The sequence below is a fragment of the Rana temporaria genome, chromosome 5 (genome assembly GCF_905171775.1).
Source record: "Rana temporaria chromosome 5, aRanTem1.1, whole genome shotgun sequence".
Lineage (NCBI taxonomy): Eukaryota > Metazoa > Chordata > Amphibia > Anura > Ranidae > Rana > Rana temporaria.
In genome coordinates, this window is record NC_053493.1 from 116,280,059 (window position 1) to 116,301,165 (window position 21,107).

The 21,107-nt window shown below is 43.4% G+C and overlaps 1 protein-coding gene across 1 annotated transcript in view; it reads right to left on the reverse strand.

Annotated features, from left to right (window-relative positions):
- COL6A6 (collagen type VI alpha 6 chain) overlaps positions 1 to 21,107 on the reverse strand; it is a 286,317-nt gene that overhangs the window by 74,638 nt on the left and 190,572 nt on the right. Inside the window, exons 25-26 of the mRNA XM_040353048.1 lie at positions 6,433 to 6,495; positions 5,971 to 6,033 (exon numbers count right to left, since the gene is read on the reverse strand). Of these exons, the coding sequence (XP_040208982.1) occupies positions 5,971 to 6,033; positions 6,433 to 6,495 (126 nt within the window). The remainder of the gene's footprint in view (positions 1 to 5,970; positions 6,034 to 6,432; positions 6,496 to 21,107) is intronic.

The window sequence follows — 21,107 nt, forward strand, 5'->3', positions numbered from 1 at the left end:
ATTTTGTACAGGCACAACTGCAACAAATAGGGGGATGCAATGTCCTGGGAGGAGGCACCCCTAACAGGAGGATAATGCTGAACGGGGCTGCCCATGATACCATCATTGAAGCACTAGAGGCAGATTCCTTTAGTCAGAGGCCCCGTACACACGACCAGTTTCCTCGGCAGAATTCAGCTTCCGACCGAGGTTCTGGCTGAATTCTGCCGAGGAAACTGGTCGTGTGTCCACTTTCGGCCGAGGAAGCCGACGAGGAGCTCGGCGAGGAAATAGAGAACATGTTCTCTATTTCCTCGTTGTTCTATGGGAGCTCTCGCCCCGCCGAGCTCCTCGGCGGCTTCAGTGCTGAACTGGCCGAGGAACTCGATGTGTTTGGCACGTCGAGTTCCTCGGCCGTGTGTACGAGGCCAATAGGAATCCAACAGTAAAAATGATAACTAAAATATGGAAAACGGTTAAAAAGCTGATGGGATACACTGGGTTTACTGAATACTCCCCATTGTGGAATAATACCAAATTGAAGGAAATCCTCCAGATAGGAAAGGTTAGGGCATGTGAAACAAATGGCATTAAAAGGTTGAGACAACTGTATAAAGAGGATAGGTATAGGAAGTTCCTAGACCTGAGAGAGGAATTTGGTATACCGCAACATTCATTTTTTGCTTATATGCAGGCGGGGCATGCTCTTGGGGCCCAATTCGGGACACAAACCCTAGAGTGGAGTGAAACGCCCCCTTTTCAAGGTTTGGTTAAGGTAGGACCAACTAAGGGACTCATTTCGGAGATATACGGACAAATAAGTAAAAAGGTTAATACAGGTTCTAATCTTCTAAAAATAAGAGAGAAATGGGAGGAGGATATATGGGAAATAACACAGGATCAGTGGAAGAGAGTCTTGGAGATGGGACCGAAGGTTTCGGTCTCACCCCCACAGAGGGTCTCCCATCTGATGTTGATAAATAGAGCCTATTATACGCCTAAGCGTTTGTTTAAGTGCGGAGGAAGAATAGACGATAAATGCCCTAGATGACAAGGGACTGGAGACCTAATACACATGATGTGGCGCTGCCCAAAGCTGTTCCGATACTGGGAGGGTGTGATAAATTATCTAAGAGATATATTCGGAATACCTTTGGAGGCGGAGGCCACATTGTGTGTATTGGGATACGGGAAGGAACGGGAGGAGAAGAAGACCACTACAGTTGCAATATTGAGATGCCTGTTCCAAGCCAGAAAATTAATAGCCACAAGATGGCAGGCGATAACACCCCCGGCAATAAGAGAATGGATTAGGGTAGTAAACAAGACGATTTGTAAAAAAAGAGCAGTCTATATAAAAAGAGGCAATCTTAAGGATTTTGAGGAGATGTGGAAACCATGGTTGGAAAAAAGGGATGCTCCTCTCTAGAGGGTAAGAATCATACTTAGGGTGGAGAACAATTAAAAACAGTACCTTAAGATAAAGGCATATGCGGGCCAACCCAGAAAAACCATGGTTAAAGTAGCCTTGAAACCTCACTGGGGGAGGGGAGATAACGGACCGAGGGAGTGGACCTACAAATCTAATGGTGAAGATATTAAAGGAGTGGTAATTATACTGCAAAGAGATAAAAGAGTAGATTTCCTTGCCAGTAAATGTTATTTGGGTATTTTTTTCAATTTTTTTTGCCTTTTCTTTTCTCGCTCTTCCTTTTTACTAGCAAGTTAGCTAATGTGACCTCACTTTTCATATTCTCTGTATTATGTACTAAGATTATGATGTATATAAGGAATAACTCTGGTTCCTGATTTTAACGAATGAAATGTTAAATAACTGAATGTGAAAAAGAAAAAAGATAAATAAAGAATAAATAGTAAAAAAAAAAAAATTTTTGGGATAGCCACCATCCATTCATCTTAACAGTGGCATCCCAAGAGAACAGTTTATTAGTACATAGAGGAACTGTTCGACCAATAAAGAATTAAAAAAAGAATGTACTATGGAACCACTTCAGTTAACATTAAAACAGCTCTGTATAATGCCAAAAATAAGAATAAGGATTAAATAAATAATCAAAACGACTGAAAGATTCATGGCACAGTCAAATAATAGGGCTGTATATCACATTTTTAGCATACTGTCCAAGTACTGACCAATTTTCATACAAGATGAGGACTTTTTTTAGTTTTGGATAGGGTGGAGTGGGATTAGAACAAAAGGCAGGTTTTTAATCCTGTCTGTGTCCCCTTAAGGGAGATTTACCCTCTCTATTTGTCCTGCTTACTGTTATCATCGAAAGTGAAGTAAAAAAAGTGATATAACTCTTCCTTACTCTATTCAAAATTAAATAAGTACCGTATATACTCGAGTGTAAGCCGAGTTTTTCAGCACATCTTTTTGTGCTGAAAATGCCCCCCCTCGGCTTATACACGAGTCACCTTTTTGCACCTAATCTCCCGGACTTTGGGGAACCAGTACTTGGCACACATGTAGCCCCACTCTTCCTCTACAAGTGTGCAAAGTTTTTTGTCTGGGGGACCTACGGCCGGGGAGCACCGATTTTTCAAAGCTGGGCACCCCTTCCATAGACTCGCATGTTAAACATCAGTCTAGTCGTGGACACAGTGAGGCATGGGCACAGTGAGGCATGGACACAGTGATTGGCCGGTCAGCAACCCAATAGGGCTTCCCTGTTACTATGAGGCGGAAGTCCTCCACCAGCCACTTCCGGCGCTTGGAGCGCATACATCCTTGTTAGGGCTGCAAACATGGAGTAATGGAACGCACGCCGAAACATTGCGGCGGAGGAGAACCGGGTCACATTTGAGTAGGGCTGTGGTCTATTTAAGTGCAGGGTAGTGGGGGGGGGGGGTCCGGTTGTACACCCCTGTAGAAGTCTAAAGTCAAAAGCGGTCAGGTACACTGGTCCTTACCACTCTCCACTGCGCACTGATGGACGAAAATTTTACCTATGTACCTGTTGTGGGTGACTGCTGGAAATTGTCATATTCTTATATTTTTGTGTGCTGATTTGGACTTGGATTTGGAGATTCATTTTGTTGGATTTCAGTGTGACTTTTGATATTGAGATATTTTATTAAATTTTACATTTTTACGCTATGAAGAGCATTTTATTTTTTTTCCCCTGATTGGAACACATTGGTACATGATCATTGTTTATGATACCTGGATTGGAGCGAGATTCCTGGCCACGGGGATATCCTGACTACACTGGATGCTGATCACGTCCGGGTGACCTGTTCAAAGGACCGAGACCAAGACGGTGACCAGGGAGGGCAATCGGCCCACCAATGCCCTTGAGACCCCCCACCGTATGGTGAGTTGAGGGTCCACTCCATCCGGTAAGAGTACCTTATCTGTTTACGTTTCGGAGATTGCATCTTTTAGATATATACTGCCCAAGTCCACCTGATGGGGAAACAGCCTTTCTACCACCTATACGGTGTATGGACTATCCTTCATATTGAATGGACTATATGTATCACTTATTTTGTATGCACAAGTTTACTTGTTTGATATTCTATGATTAATGGTTGATTGCACCAGTTCACAGATTTTTGTGCACTATATTTATTTATACCCACTCTTTGCTCTTGCCTATTCACAGTTTTATTTGATTACTACTGTACATTTTTCTGTTAGTGACAAGATCCTCTACACAGGCGGATCTTATTGGCGCTGCACTTGTTTTCTATACTTTTTCACAATTTTCCTTTGTTGCCTACAGTTTAAATTTTCCTTTTTTCAGTTTAGTGCAATATATTTATTTATATATGTTATATTTACCTCCACTGTGCAGTTCGTTTTGCACAGAGTGGCCCCGATCCACGTCTTCTGTGGTCCCTCGGCAGCTGTCTCTGGTCCTCCCCGCAAGTACTGACCACAGTCATGTGAGAGCGATCGCATTGGTGAGTAATTGCGGGCGCGCTCCCGTGATACAGCGAGCGGCCATAGCACAGCGGCGCGCCGCGTCACTGGATGTGATTGACAGCAGTGCCAGCCAATGGCTGCGATGCTCTCAATCCATCCACTCTAGCCAATTAGCGGCCAGGCTGAGTGGCGAAGAGGATCTCGGGACTGCACACAGGACTTTCGACGGGTCAGGTAAGTAAATAGGGGAGGGGCCGGTATTCACTGAAGTTTTTTCACCTTTACATTTTCCTTTACAACTCCTTTAATGCCCATGGTTTTGGAGTGGAATGTAAAACAAGCTCATAAAGGTGTGATAATAACAGGTTTCAATTTTTTTTGATGTATAGCATTTTGCAGGAAAAAAAAGAACCGTTTATTGTAAATACAAAAAAAAAGAGACTCACTGCTCAGGCAACCCTTGCAGCATCGTGGGGAGAAGAAGAGAGGATCACATGCCCCAATACCTAAAAGTACTAGGTATTTTATGTTTTCTACAGTAAGTGAATGGAATGGCACTAGGTAATATATATAAGTGGCAAAGGGGTGGACAATTAAGTATCTATGTTGCTTTGCGCAAAAATTCATTTCAACTTCAGTTCAACTTCATTTTAACAATCAATCCACTTAAATAAAGAACTTTTATTGTATTTCCACTTTAATATTCTAACTTTTCTTTTCTTTTTTTTTTAACTTCAATACTTTTTTTTATTATTTCCATACAAATACAAAGAGAAATTTACAAATCCGTTTTTTTCCATACTTAGTGCATTTTATGTACATACAGGAGATTAATTACAAACATTAAAAGTGTCCATTCGTCCCATTCCCCCCTCCCTCCCCTCCCTCCCTCCTATCTTACTTTAGAGTGCATACACGTTTTTGGTTCTATTCTTTTCCTTAGATTATTACCCATCATTCCTTAATTTAAAGTGAGCGACCTATTTTACATAACCACTGTTCCCATATTGCTTTAAATTTTTTGAGGTTACCCCTTCTAATCCATGTTGCCCTTTCCTTCCCAATTGTGCTATTTATTACATTAAACCATTCCTCTACTGTGGGTGGATTTTGTGCTTGCCATTTTAGTGCTATTAGTTTCCTCGCCTGAAACAGGCATCTTATAACTGCTTCTAATGTATCCCTCTGCCCCATTCTCTCCTCAATACATCCTAAAAGGCTTTTCAATTGTTTTACCTATAGTTGTGCATTGCTTGACTTGATTTTGCAGGTTTCGTATTGTGAAGATCAGCTGTACCTATGGCATATTGTGCTTGATTCTTAGCACTGAAGCTTTGGTCTCTTCAGTGAACACCTGACTTCATTAGCGAACTACAAACTGTGGCCAGTGCTTTAAAGGATTTGTAAAGGCAGAAGGTTTTTTATCTTAATGCATTGTATGCATTAAGGTAAAAAACCTTTTGTGTGTAGCAGCCACCCCAGCACCCTTTAATTACATACCTGAGCCCCATCTCTCTCCAGCAATGCCCACGAATATCTAAGCCGTCCGGGACACTCCCCCTGATTGGCTGAGACACAGTAGCGACGCTACTGGCTCCCGTGGCTGTCAATCAAAGTAATTTAGCCAATCAGGGGAGAAAGGGGGCGGGCTGGGTTGGGGCTCTGTGTCTGAATGGATACATGGAGCTGTGACTTGGCTCCAGTGCCCCCATAGGAAGCTACTGGCTGTGGGGGCACTTGATAAAGAAGTGGAGGATCCGGGCTGCTCTGTGCAAAACCAACTGCACAGAGGAGGTAAGTATGACAGATTCTGTGTGCACCAGTTTTAGTAAATCTCCCCTGATGTGTCTATTTGCTCATGACTTACACTGCTCTAGCATCATGCCCTGACTGTTGTTGGAAGTTGGCCCTGGCAACACAGAGTTTCTTCCAAACTCGATGGCACATATAAGCAGAACAATTTGTGATAAGCAAAAAGCAAAAAAATATATAAAATAATATAACTTAGGAAAAAAATTATTGGGGCTATAAGGTAAAGTTTTTATCGCAGTTTTGTTCTGTAAATAATAAAACAAATTGGTTAATTTGAAATAAATAACCTTTTTCCCCTTGGTTCCAGCATTCCCACGATCTCCTGTGCCACCTTTAGTACCAAAAGCACCCTGAAAATAAATGAAAATAAAATAATAATAAAACAAAAATTATTATTTTGATTTACCACACCAATATAATATGTAACATGAAAAAGCAAAGATGGAAAATCAAAAGGAAATCTAAGATGTGATTTGATTACAAAGCATAGCAATGAGTGAAAGCAGCAAGCTGGACATAGGAATTGTAAACACTGTTTATATAATGCTTCCATTTATATAATAATATATATATATATACACACACAATAGATAGATAGATAGATAGATAGATAGATAGATAGATCTCTTAATTCGAATGGAAGCATTTTACGCAAATATTATTTACAATTCCCATGTCCAGCTAGCTGACTTCAGTATTTGGAGGTGCATCTGAAAAAAATAAAATTTTCGTGTACTGAAATATCTTACTGGAAGTCCGGTTAGTCCTTGCCCTCCTTTTTCACCTTTAGAGCCTTTACTTCCTGCAGCTCCCTGTGGGTGAATAAATATGATATAAACCGAATTCAAAACATCTTACAGAAAAAGTATTTGATGGTAAAATGCAGAGAAATGGACACAAATGTGAAAGTGAAGTTTCCTGTGTTTAATGCATAATGTTTATCTTACAATTATTAATACATAAATATTTCCTACTTATTCTTAGCACAGGTAACAAAAATATGTGTAGGTTTAATGGGATATACTAAAACATTTAATTTGAAAATGGCTTAATGTAGCTTAACAAGCAAAAAAGTGCCTGGCTGGGTTCACACTTGTCCGACAAACGGTCCTACATTGGGAGCCTCATGTAGCATGACGTGTGAAAATCAATGTTTCCCTATGAGAGCTGTCTTAACTGGTCCTACACAAGTCGGTCCGACTTTGAAAATGCTCCCTGTACTACTTTTGGTCCTACATTGATCCTACTTCAACCCATTGAATATCATTGAAGTTGGACCAAAGTAGTATCCTGTTCATGAAAGTAGGATGGATGTAGGACCAATGTAGGATCAATGTAGGACCAATGTAGCAGAGCAAAGTAGGATGAAAGTAATGTAGTAGTGTGAACCCAGCCTGAGGCTGGGTTCACACTACTACACTACTTTCATCCTACTTTGCTCTGTGTTCAATGTTTCCCTATGAGAGCCTCTTGTAGCGTCCTACACAAGTCGGTCTGACTTTGAAAATGCTCCCTGTACTACTTTTGGTCCTACATTGATCCTACTTCAGGCCCATTGAATATCATTAAAGTCGGACCAAAGTAGTATCCTGTTCATGAAAGTAGGATGGATGTAGGACCAATGTAGGATAAATGTAGGACCAATGTAGCAGAGCAAAGTAGGATGAAAGTAGTGTAGTAGTGTGAACCCAGCCTCAACCTCAATCAATTGCCCTGAAACTTTGCACAGCTGAAGATCTCAACTTCACACAGTAGAAGACTCTTTCAATTCCAACATATTCTGAAAATGTCAGCTCATTTGGTTAATCACACCAAAAGTTATTCACATTAAGCTATATCTTACAATACTAAAACATTTAATGTGCAATTGGCTTAATGTAGCTTAAAGTGGAGTTCCACCCATAAATATAACATTACATCAGTAGTTTTAAAAAAATGTCATTAGTCCTTTAAGAAAACATTTTTTTTTTTTTAGATGCCTTCAAAGTGTTGTTGCTGGGCAGAATATTTAATCTTGCCTCTTCCTGCACCTAGGTGCTTAAGCTTCCTAACCTACACCGCACAGACTCCTGGGAATGTAGTGGGTGTAACTTTCCAGGAGTCTGTGCACTCCCCAGTCTCGAAGAATAATGTGACTTGGACAGTACAGGTGCTGAAACCTGATCTGAAACCTATTACACTGCTTGTGCAGCACTGAGCATGTGCGAGATCTGCAAGGCTGAAATCCAGGAAGTCATATAGTCTGGCTTCATGATGCCCACACTTAAGATGGCCCCAGTCAATTTCTATTTTATAAAGTGTCTAAATGCTGTAACAACCTAACAAAACGGACCTTAGTTTACAGACCAACTTTACTAGAATACATTAAGCTTGTGTATTACAGGGGTATTTATATTTAAAAAGTGAAATTGTGTCCGGAACTCCGCTTTAACGAGCAATAAAGTGCCTAAACCTCAATCAATTTCCCTAGGGACATTAAGCTTGTTTTTTTTGCGAGCTTAACGTACAAAAAAAACCTTAAATGTTAACCAATTTCCCCCAAACTTCACACAATAGAAGACGTTATCCATGCCAACATATTCTAAAACATTTCAGCTCATTTGGTTAATCACACCAAAAGTTATTCACATTAAGCTATATTTTACAATGCTAAAACACTTAAAGCGGAGTTCCAACCACAATTAGCATTTTTTAAATGTATGTCCTTTCATCCTGCGTTTTTATAATATAAATCTGGTCACTTACTATTTTACAATCCGCCGCCGATCCGCATAGATATTCAAAAAAGATAGTTTATAAAACTATATCTACACTGTTGTCATTTTGCTTGTGGGCATTGTGAAGCCTACAGGCACTTAGGGGGTAATCCACAAAGATCCGGCGTAACTTAATTTTTCCCATTTAAGTTACACTGCCTTAAAATTTCTACCTAAGTGCCCGATCCACAAAGCACTTACCTAGAAATTTTTGGCTGTGTAACTTAAATTCCGCCGGCGCAAGGCGTTCCTCTTTTCATGGGGGCGATTCCCATTTAAATTAGGCGCGCTCCCGCGCCGGCCGTACTGCGCATGCTCGTGACGTCATTTTCATGACGTGCATAGCGCGAAATTACATTACGCCGAGCTTTGTGGATTGCGACGGGTCAATAAAGTTGCATCAGGAAAAAAAAAAGATACGGCGCGAAAAAAAACCCATTCAAAACAAAAAAAAATCGCGTCGCTGGACAGAAGGGTCTGCTTTTACATGGTGTAAACAGTTTACACTTTGTAAAAGCAGCCCTAATTTTGCGTTTGCAAACTAAAACTTACGGAGAAAAAACGAAGCTGAAAAGCTTCGTGGATCTCCCTAAGTGCTAATTTGCATACCCGAGGCGGCATTTCGACACGAAATGCCCCCAGCGGCGGATGCGGTACTGCATCCTAAGATCCGGCAGTGTAAGTCCCTTACACATGCCGGATCTTCTGCCTAACTATGGAAAACTAATTCTGTGGATCAGTTCCATAGTTAGAAACAGGGATACGACGGCGTAACAGCAGTTACGCCGGCGTATCCCTTTTGAGGATCTGGCCCTTACTTCCTGGAAGTCTTGGATGGGGAGTGATAATTGGACAGCGCACTGCATCCTGGGAAATGATGACACACATTTCCCAGGAGCATTGGAGGGAGATGATGTCAGAATCCTAGGTGGTTTCAAAGGCAGATTTCGTGGGACCGCATAGCAACAGGCATTTCCAGATGAGTAAAAAAAAAAAAAAAAAATGTTTCTTTTTTAGTCGTAAGCTACAGTTTAAAACAAAATTGTTTTTTTGATGGAACCTCCACTTTAATGTAAAGAGCTTAACGTACCATAATGTGCCTTAACCTCAATCAATTTTCTTGAAACATTGCACAGCCTAAGATCTCAACTTCCCAAATCTATCCAAGAAGTTGTGTGCGATTTGGTGTTCCACAAGGCAAACTAGGGACATTAAGCTTGTTTTTTGGGAAGCTTAATGTGGCTTAATGTACGAAAACGACCTTAAATGTTAACCAATTTCCCCCAAATTTCACACAGTAGAAGACTCTTTCGATTCCAACATATTTCAGCTCACTTGGTTAATCACACCAAAAGTTATTCACATTAACCACTTCCATACAGGGCACTTACGCACCTTCCCGCCCAAGCCAGTGTGATGCAATTGCCTATATGCTTCAGTCTAATGCTCTCCCTGCTAACTTAATGCTGTTGGTTACAGGTAACAGGTGTTTTATGTGCGATTCATCTCTCTCTGTAAAGACTGTTCATATGTTAAATAAGGCTAGCTTTTGAAAGGCCTTTAATTGTGTGATAACCCTGTCTACAACCTAGTGATTCTCAGAGGTGTTAATAGGTGTCAAACTGGAAGCAGACGAAACGTCTGCTTAGGAAACTCAAGTGTGTGAAGGTGGTTTGTTGTGTAAGGAATGTGCAGTGATTAGACATGATAATTGTCGGTCGGTGCCGACCTGTCTAGAATGTTTTAGTAATTAGCCTTAGTGTGTGATTGGGTTGGGTGGAGATTTCATTGTTGCTTCAATGTCTTGGACTGTATAAAAAGCTGAGAAGAAAAAACATTAAAGCCTGTGTTGTTCAAGCAGTAAGCTGGTCTCATGTGTGGCTTTCTGGGCGATTCCAGGGATATCCCTCCTCGTGGAATATTGGGGTGATTTTCGTTATGGTAAGAAGGGAACGTTGACGGGGATATCATACCGATACCGTCACAATTGGTGGCAGCAGTGGGATTTTTCCCTTCTATTCCCCTTCACACCCGGATTCCAAGCAGACACTGGAAGAACTACTGGAAGTTCGTGGAAGGATTGCTAGCAACAAAACCAAGCGGGTCATCATGGCAGAATCAATGGAGCTAGACCAGGAGGACGGGATTGCAGCAACGCCAGCAGTACAAGAGATGGAGACACCAGTGATTCAGGAGGAGGAATCGCCAGCCAACAAGCTAATGAGAGAGAAGCTAGCGTGGTTCGGCCCGAACCCAACGCCAGATGTGGTACTGAAAGTGATGGACATGTTAGTAAACGCAGAGCTACAGAAGGCTAAAGAAATAAGAGACGCAGAACTACAGGAGGCTAAAGAAATAAGAGACGCGGAGCTACAGAAGGATAAACAAATAAGGGACGCAGAACTACAGAAGGATAAACAAATAAGGGACGCAGAGCTACAGGAGGCTAAAGAAATAAGGGACGCAGAACTACAGAAGGATAAACAAATAAGGGACGCAGAGCTACAGTTAAAACTGGCAGCAGTCCAACAAGCAGCCGCACCTTCTACGAACAGTGAGTACAGCACAGCAGACGCAAGGAAGATTCCGTTTAGCGCTTTTAAAGCTTTTGATGAAAAGGACTGTGAGATTGATAACTACCTGGCAGACTTTGAGCGACAATGTAACCTGCACCGAATAGCTAGAAGAGACTGGGTCGCAATATTGTCAGGCAAACTATCAGGCAAAGCTTCTGATGCTTTCCGGACCGTGCCAGATCAGGATATCCATAGCTACGCCAGGGTTAAAGAAGCGCTCCTGGCTCGTTATGCAGTAACCCCAGAGTCCCACCGACAGAAGTTCAGGGACTCACGCAAAACCACGGAAGACTCTTACGCAGAATGGGCATGCCAGCTGTCCCTGTCGGCCTCTAACTGGGTTAACAGCAGCCAGGCCACCACCGCAGAGGACATTTTGCAACTAATGCTCCTGGAGCAATTTTACAATCACATCCAGACGGACGTCAAGGATTGGGTGAGAGATCGCAGGCCCATGACTCTACCAGAGGCCGCGAAGTTGGCGGATGAATATGCGGATACTCGCAAGACAAACCAGGTCACACCACGGGTACAACCCCCACAACCAACGGCGCCCTCACACCCACCAGCCGCTAGATACCAACCGCCTAACAGACCGATGACATATAGCCCTCGCTACCCACGCCAGGAGGACAATGAACAACGCTGCTTCCGGTGCAAACAGTTGGGTCACTTCAAGCATAATTGCCCCATGAATGACAACACCAGGTCAAATTGGTCTCAACCTGGGTACCGCCCACCAGCAGCAGCCCATTGTGTAGACTCGGCTTGGGATCCAAAGGAGCTGGGTCAGGAAGAACCATTGGGCACCCCTTACGAAGCCCTCATGGTACAATCTGTTATTACGGACAACAGGGAACACCATTGTCAGCTGGTCATGGGCGACAGCCCTGAGCCGGAGGGGCCCTGGAGGGAGCTGGGCAGAAAGAGGCACCGCCGGCCACCCTTCAAGAAGAAGAGGTCCTGGAAGCCGTATAACAAGCTGACCTGGGAGGAGAAGAAGCGACTGGAGGAGAGGGAGTCGCAGCGGGCGTCCCAGATGCGTGCCGAGATGTTCGCCAAGGGCCCACCGGTGGCCCCTTACACCACCACCCAGTTCCTGATGATGAAGGACCACGTGGAGAGCCTGCAGGACATGAGCAAGCAGGAGCTGATCCGTGAGTACATAGAGCTGGAGGAGTGCATAAGCCGCATGGAGGAGGAGAACAACCACCTGAGGTCACAGCAGCATGAACTGGAGATGGAGCTGGAGAAGCTCCAAGAGGAGAACCGGCGGCTGCGGAGGGAGCAGGGGGTGGCTGACCTTATGGGGCTCTGATTCCCCTCCCCCCCCGGACTCTGAGCACCAGTGCTACAGCATTTCAACAAATATAACTTTTTCTTTTTATGAATCTCCTGGGATTGTCACTTCAGAGCCATAACCTGCCCCCTCCCATAGCGGGACACCTAGATGGCGGCGCACAGACCCATTCGCCGTCTTCACACTGACTTCTGGTGACTTTGCAGATCGCACAAAGACTTGGGGACTGACCGACGTGTGATCTGAAGACCCGGTGGCATACCTGAGTCTGAAGCAGTTGCCAAGGGAGGTCAGTCACGCCAAACGGAGTTAACCTCGGACTAAAAGCTCTGAACCCGTCAACCCTACTGGACCAGGGAAGGTCCAACCGGGTTTGCCGGAGCAGGGAGAAAAGGGGGGGCCATTGTGATGCAATTGCCTATATGCTTCAGTCTAATGCTCTCCCTGCTAACTTAATGCTGTTGGTTACAGGTAACAGGTGTTTTATGTGCGATTCATCTCTCTCTGTAAAGACTGTTCATATGTTAAATAAGGCTAGCTTTTGAAAGGCCTTTAATTGTGTGATAACCCTGTCTACAACCTAGTGATTCTCAGAGGTGTTAATAGGTGTCAAATTGGAAGCAGACGAAACGTCTGCTTAGGAAACTCAAGTGTGTGAAGGTGGTTTGTTGTGTAAGGAATGTGCAGTGATTAGACATGATAATTGTCGGTCGGTGCCGACCTGTCTAGAATGTTTTAGTAATTAGCCTTAGTGTGTGATTGGGTTGGGTGGAGATTTCATTGTTGCTTCAATGTCTTGGACTGTATAAAAAGCTGAGAAGAAAAAACATTAAAGCCTGTGTTGTTCAAGCAGTAAGCTGGTCTCATGTGTGGCTTTCTGGGCGATTCCAGGGATATCCCTCCTCGTGGAATATTGGGGTGATTTTCGTTATGGGAAGAAGGGAACGTTGACGGGGATATCATACCGATACCGTCACAGCCAGTTTTCAGCTTTCAGCACCGTCGCACTTTGAATGGCAATTGCGTGGTCATGCTACACTGTACCCAAACAAAATCGGCGTCCTTTTTTCCCCACAAATAGAGCTTTCATTTGGTGGTATTTGATCACCTCTGCAATTTTTTTTTGCGCAACAACTAAAAAAAGACTGAAAATTTTGAAAAAAAATTACGTTTTTATTTTTTTCTGTAATTTTTTTGTAAATAAGTACGTTTTCTCTTTCAATTACGGGCACTGATATGGCGGCACTGATGGACACAGATGAGATGGCACTGATGGACATCGATGAGGTAGTACTGACGGGCACAGATGAGGTGACACTGATTGGCGGCGCTGGTATGCGGCACTGATGGGCACTCATAGGCGGCACTGATGGGCACACATAGGCAGCACTGATAGGCACACATAGGCGGCACTGATGGGCACTCATGGGCGGCACTCATGGGCACTCATGGGCGGCACAGATGGGCACTCATGGGCAGCACAGATGGGCACTCATGGGCGGCACTTATGGGTGGCACAGATGGGCACTGTGGGGTGGCACAGATGGACACTGTGGGGTGGCACTGATGGACACTGTGAGGCCGGGCGGCACTAATGGACACTGTGGGGTGGCACTGATTTACTTTTGTTGCCAGTCAGTGCCCATTTGTGGGCACTGATTGGCATCTTTTTTTTTTCCAGACTTTTTTTTTCAGCCTTTGTTTTTTTTTCCAGACTTTTTTTGCCCCCCTTTTTTTTTTTTGCCCTTCCCTGGTGGTCCAGGGTGGGCTTCCCTGGTGGTCCATGTGGCGATCCGAGGGGGGGCTGCGCTGATAAACATTCAGCACGAACCCCCCCTGTCAGGAGAGCCGCTGATCGGCTCTCCTCTACTCGCGTCTGTCAGACGCGAGTGAGGAAAAGCCATCAACGGCTCTTCCTGTTTACATTGTGATCAGCCGTGGTTGGACACGGCTGATTACGTGGTAAAGAGTCTCCGTGAGAGACTCTTTACCGAGATCGGTGTTGCGGGGTGTCAGACTGACACCCTGCAACAACGATCGTCACAATGCACGCCCCCGTATGACGTCCAGTCAGGATTCTACAACCACTTTGCCGCCGTCAATATGTCATTGGCGGGCGGCAAGTGGTTAAGCTATATTTTACAATACTAAAACATTTCATGTGAAATTAGCTTTGTGACGGTATCGGTATGATATCCCTGTCAACGTTCCCTTCTTCCCATAACGAAAATCACCCCAATATTCCACGAGGAGGGATATCCCTGGAATCGCCCAGAAAGCCACACATGAGACCAGCTTACTGCTTGAACAACACAGACTTTAATGTTATAACACACACAGCTTATATGTCATTTCCAAAACTGTTACAATGACAAATCTCCGCCCCCCTCACACTGGGGCTTCCATACAGATGACTAGGTAGACACGACGGGGCCGATGCTGAAACACATTTTCTTTAGACAATGACATCAATGACGCTGAGCACTAGCTGTACTGAATACATCAACCAGACCGCTCAACCCCGCATATAGAGAGATAATTACCACAATGAAGCAATCAGAATAATTAACCCAAGCCACTTAAACCCAGCTCTCCTTCACACAACACAATAGATCAATTAACCTTTAGAAATAGTGAGGGGACATTAGCACATCAATAACCTGGCTAGCAGGGAGCAGTAAACTGAGACATATAGGCAAATGTATCACAAGCTTAATGTAGCTTAACAAGCAATAAAGTGCCTAAACCTCAATCAATTGCCCTGAAACGTTGCACAGCTTACGATATCAACATCCCAAACCTATCCTTCAAGTTTCGTGCAATTTAGTGTTCCACAAGGCAAACTAGGGACATTAAGCTTGTTTTTTTGGGAGCTTAACATACAAAAAAGACCTTAAATGTTAAACAATTTCCCCCAAACTGTGTGAAATCGGCTTAATGTAGCTTAATGAGCAAAAAAGTGCCTAAACCTCAATCAATTGCCCTGAAACTTTGCACAGCCCAAGATCTCGAACTTCCAAACCTACCCAAAACGTTTAATGCGATTTAGTGTTCCACAAGGCAAACTAGGGACATTAATTGTTTTTTTGGGGAGCTTAATGTCTTCGGATTGGATCTAATGCGTCTCAGTAACGGTTCGAGGGTTAGGATGAAGATTAGAGGGGAGAGGGGACAGCCTTGGCAGGTCCCATTCGCTATGGAGAAGGCACTCGACAGGCAGCCATTTACCTGAACTCTCGCTGTAGGGCCAGAATAAAGCGTAGATATGAAATTCAACATAATCGATGGGAGGCCAATAGCCTTCAAGGTAGCCTGCATAAAGTCCCACGCCACCCTGTCGAATGACTTCTCCGCGTCGAGCGATAGTAAAAATCCCGGGGTTTTGGTGGCTGTGAGCCAATGGTGGACATTCAGGGCTTTAAGGGTATTGTCTCTCGCTTCTCTACCTGGGACAAAACCGACCTGAACAATGGTCCATGAGTTGGGGGAGGTAGGGGAGAAGTCTGTTTGCTAATGTTTTGGCATACCATTTCAAGTCCACGTTAAGTAATGATATGGGTCTATAGTTGGTTACTACTGAGGGGTCTTTGCCTGGTTTCGGTATAACCACCACATGAGCAGACAAAAGATCTCTCGGGGGTTCAGTGTGAAGTGAAAAGAGTTAAAAGCAGAGAGAAAGAATAGCGTTAGAATCTTTGCGTAAGTCTTATAGTACCCCGCTGTAAATCCACCTGGACCTGGACTTTTGCCTGCTTTCATTTGATTCAGTGCTAATGCTACTTCCTCACTATTTAGGGGGATGTCTAACTCCTGTTTGGCAGCCTTCGATAGCGGGGTGGGGCTAAATTTACTCAGAAAGTCTTCAATCATTCGATGTCTCGTGTCTTGTGTTATAGATGGATCAGTCGGGGGGAGGTTATATAGTTTTGTATAATAATTGACAAATTGTTTGGCAATGTCTGAGGAAGAGTGAAGTTTACGTCCCCGTTCATCAGTGATAGAGTGTATATTCGTAGTGGCTTTCTTAGATTGTAAAGCTCTCGCAAGCATTTTGCTAGCTTTATTGCTATGTTCATAAAAGTTTTTTTGGCAAGTACAAATTTGCGTCTCACCTTTTTACCCAATACATCTAATGCCGCATACACACCATCACTTTATGCGATCTAAAAAAACGACGTTTTCTGTGATGAAAAAAAACGACGTTTTTGAAACTTCAATTTGAAAAACGACGTAGCATACACACCATCGCTTTTTCAAAAAGCTCTAGCAAAGCGCAGTTACGTAAAGCACGTACGACGTCCCTATAAAGGGTCGTTTCCATGCGGAAGACGGCCTCTTTTGCTGTTATAGTGTTGCTGCGTGTTAGTAAAAGTTTGGTGAGAGACGATTCGCGCTTTTCTGTGTTTGTGCTTTAAATTACATTTTCTGTTGTACAGTTTGTGTATTTGTCGTCTGATCTGTGATACAGTGCTTATATTTAGGACATATTTGTTTTGGCATTGCGTTCTTGTGTGCACGGTGCTGTTTTGCAGGTCGTTCTTCAGAGGCCATTCTGTACTTCAGGTCGTAATTTTTAGTCTGATCTGATTTGACGACCGTTTTCTAGCCATGTTGCGGGTACGAACTTGTCGCCGAGATCGTGCTGTGCTTGTTGTTAGGATGTGTGCTGCATCCCGGCAACGCTCCATAAACAGGGTGAGGAGGAGGTTGTGGACCAAGAACTGGTTGCTACGCAGGGACCAGTTCTCTCATATGCCTCTGCTGCGGGAGATCCGAGAAAATAACCCTGATGATTTCAGGAATTTTCTTAGGATGTCTGACCCCGTATTTCAGCAGTTTTTGGCTTCGGTGTCGCCATATATCACCAGGCAGGACACCGTTATGCGGGAAGCCATCACTGCTGAGCAACGGCTAGTTGCTACGTTGCGCTACCTTGCAACAGGGAGAAGTCTGCAGGACTTGAAGTTCTCGACGGGCATCTCCCCCCAGGCTCTGGGCCTCATAATCCCGGAGACCTGTTCTGCCATCATTCAGGTTCTGCAGGAGGACTATGTTAAGGTAAGTGGTGTCCTTTCAATGCCCAAACTATGTCTATATTGTCTGCTTAATTTTGTTACCAAAAACACTCCCTATTTAACCTGTTTTTAATATGCTGAGAATGTTCACTTTGTCTCCATGTATGCTGTTTTTCTAAATATATTTTAGCCTACATGTATCTTTTAGTTAGCCAACCTGTCCAGCATTCTATTTTGTGGCCAAACCCACCTAGCCTAGTCCCTATATCCCCCTTTATTTGTGGCCTCCATTGTAGTCCAACCCCCCCCCCCCCCCCACACACACACACAATTGTTAATTTTTAATGTTAATATCTATCAAAAATATATTATTTTTTTATTATTTTTGGGTGTTGTTTGTCAGGTCACAAACTCATCTCGGGCCCCCCCTCCCCCTAATGTTTTTTATTGCACATCAGAGGGGGTGATTAATCTGGTTAGTGATCCCATATTATTTTGGAATATTAAATTAAGTAATTTTATTTTATTGTGATCCCTTGAATGTTTATAGATATTCTGTTCTCAATGTTTGTTTGAATGTTTTTTTTCTTATTGTTCTATACAGTTCCCCACCACGCCACAGGACTGGCAGACTGTGGCAGCTGAGGTGATGTTGAGGCGGGAATCGGAGCCGCCATGACAGGCCATGACAGGCCTCTGTGCCCTGAAGAGTTCAGGGATGGTCGGATTAGGGCCGTGGATGTCCCTCGGAGACCGGGAACGGGACGCAGAGCTTCCATGGGAAGACGTCCCCATGTTGCGTGCGAAAGTCACAGCGGTAATCCCGTAAATAAGCTTCGATTGGGCTGAGGTGAGACGGAGCTCTCTGGTTAAGCGGCCATCTTCCCTCAAGGCAAACCACGCCCCCAGAATTTTTATTGCTGTGGTCTGGAAGTGTTTAGAAGAAAGCACTTCTAGGTCTTTCTACACTGAGGAGATCAGTGAACGTAAGGCGGGTTAAATGATAAAACTGACCCTATGAATCCATCCACACATTTGATATGGATGTGGGAATCCTCTCCACTGTGTAATTGTATTCTGGCAGCAGCACTCCCCAGAATACACTGATTAGAGCTGCATCCAATTAGCTGCAAGGACTGATTGAATGGAAATTTTCCAGAAGGACCATTCATGGCAAGTCAATCGATAGATCGACTTCTCATGAACAGGAACGACCATAGATAAGTGAAAATTCAGCTGGTTCCTTCTGAACCAGTCATATTTCAATCCATATACAGTATTGCCAGCTTTAAAGAGAACCAGTTTATCTACAAATGAAGTCATGCAATTGGACAGTGCAACCAGACTGGTTTTAAATTAGAAAATGGTCTATGTATCGGCAGACAGTAATCTCTCTCAGATAATGCTTTGAATTTGAAATGTTTCCTCTCGGTTTCAATAGTCCCCAAAGGAGCCATTAAAAAGGGAAATATTGTTTTCTTAAACTTGAGTTTTTGACTGTTTTATAAGAAAAGGTTCACAGCCCAGACTTAGCATTTTTACTATCTGATGATGGTAAAGTCCAGCCAAAATAATGAAACATTTCTTCCCTAGTTACAGGGAACCTTTAATCTGAGTTCCACAGATGATAACTTGTCACTGTCATATACACACACACGCAATAATTTATTTTCAGACAATAAACTGAAAAATGTAATAGTAATTTACTTGTACACGCTGAGCTTTATGCGGTTAATGAGCTGAACAATTTATCCATACTGACAAAAGTTCTCAAATCTATCTTTAATGTGCATAATGTATATAGTGTATTGTGTATAGTGAGTGTACAACTAGTACGTGTACAGCGTATTGCACTGTCCATGATGCATAACAGGTTGAGAAATTTTACCAATCACCTTTACCATCGGCTTCTTTAGCAAGGCAGTGGCCGTCTTCGAGGTGTGTTTGGGGTAGTTATGTTGGAATACTACCCTGCAGCCCAGTTTCCAAAGGGAGGGTATCATGCTCTGCTTCAGTATGTCACAGTACATGTTGGCATTCATGGTTCCCTCAATTAACTCCCCAGTGCCAGCAGCACTAATGCAGCCCGAAACCATGACACTCCGACAACCATGCTTGACTGTAGGCAAAACACACTTTGTTTTTCCTTCCTCACCTGGTTGACACCATACACACTTGACACCATCTGAACCAAATACATTTATCCTGGTCTCATCAGACCACATGACATGGTTCCAGTAATCCATGTCCTTAGTCTGCTTGTCTTCAGCAAACTGTTTGTGGGCTTTCTTGCGCATCATCTTTAGAATATGCTTCCTTCTGGGATGACAGCCATGCAGACCAATTTGATGCAGTGTGCGGGGTATGGTCTAAGCACTGGAAGGCTGATCCCTCACCCCTTCAACCTCTGCAGCAGTGCTGGTAGCACCCATGCTTCTATTTTATAAAAGACAACCTCTGCATATGATGCTGAGCACGTGCACTCAACTTCTTTGGTCGACCATGGCGAGGCCTGTTCTGAGTGGAATCTGTCCTGTTAAACTGCTGTATGGTATTGGCCACGTGCTGCAGCTCAGTTTCAGGGTCTTGGCAATCTTCTTATAGCCTAGGCTATCTTTTTAGAGCTACAAATCTTATTTTCGGATCCTCAGAGAGTTCTTTGCCACAAGGTGCCATGTTGAACTTCCAGTGACCAGTATGAGAGATTGAGAGCGATAACACCAAATTTAACACACCTGCTCCCCATTCACACCTGAGACCTTAACTCCAACATGTCACATGACACCGAGGAGGGAAAATTGCTAATTGGGCCCAATTTGGACATTTTGACTTAAGAGTGTACTCACTTTTTTTGCCAGCGGTTTACACAATAATGGCTGTGTGTTGAGTTATTTTGGGGGGACAGCAAATGTACGCTGTTATACAAGCTGTACACTCTCTACTTTACATTGTAGCACAATGTAATTTCTTCAGTGTTGTCACATGAAAAGTTATAATAAAATATTTACAAAAATGTGAGGGGTGTTGCTGTGTATATATACTGTATCTCCCCCTCTCTATAATATACTGTATCTCCCTTTCTCTCTATACTGTATCTCCCTCTCTATATATATATACTGTATCTCCCTCTCGCTCTCTGTATACTGTATCTCCCCCTCTCTCTGTATACTGTATCTCCCCCTCTCTATGTATACTGTATCTCCCCCTCTCTCTGTATATTGTATCTTTCTCTCTCTCTCTCTCTCTATATATATATATATATATATATATATACTGTATCTCTCTTTCTCTATATACTGTATCTCCCTCACTCTGTATACTATTTCTCCCCATCTATATATACTTTATCTCCCTTTCTCTCTGTACTGTATCATCCTCTTTCTGTACTGTATCTCCCTCTCTCTGTATACTGTATCCCCCCCTCTTTACATACTCTCTTTCTCTCTCTCTCTCTCTCTCTCTCTCTCTCTCTCTCTCTCTCTCTCTCTCTATACAGTTGTGCTCATAAGTTTACACACCCTGGCAGAATTTATGATTTCATGGCCATTTTTCAGAGAATATAAATGATAACACAAATTTTTTTCTTTCACTCATGGTTAGTGTTTGGCTTAAAGGGGTTGTAAAGGTAAATGTTTTTTCACCTTAATGCATCCTATGCATTAAGGTGAAAAAACATTCAACAGTACCCCCCCCCCCCCCGAACCCCCTTTTTACTTACCTGACCCCTTGAAAGTCCCGCGCTTGTCCCTGTCATCCTCCTCAGTTCTCAGCCTGGCC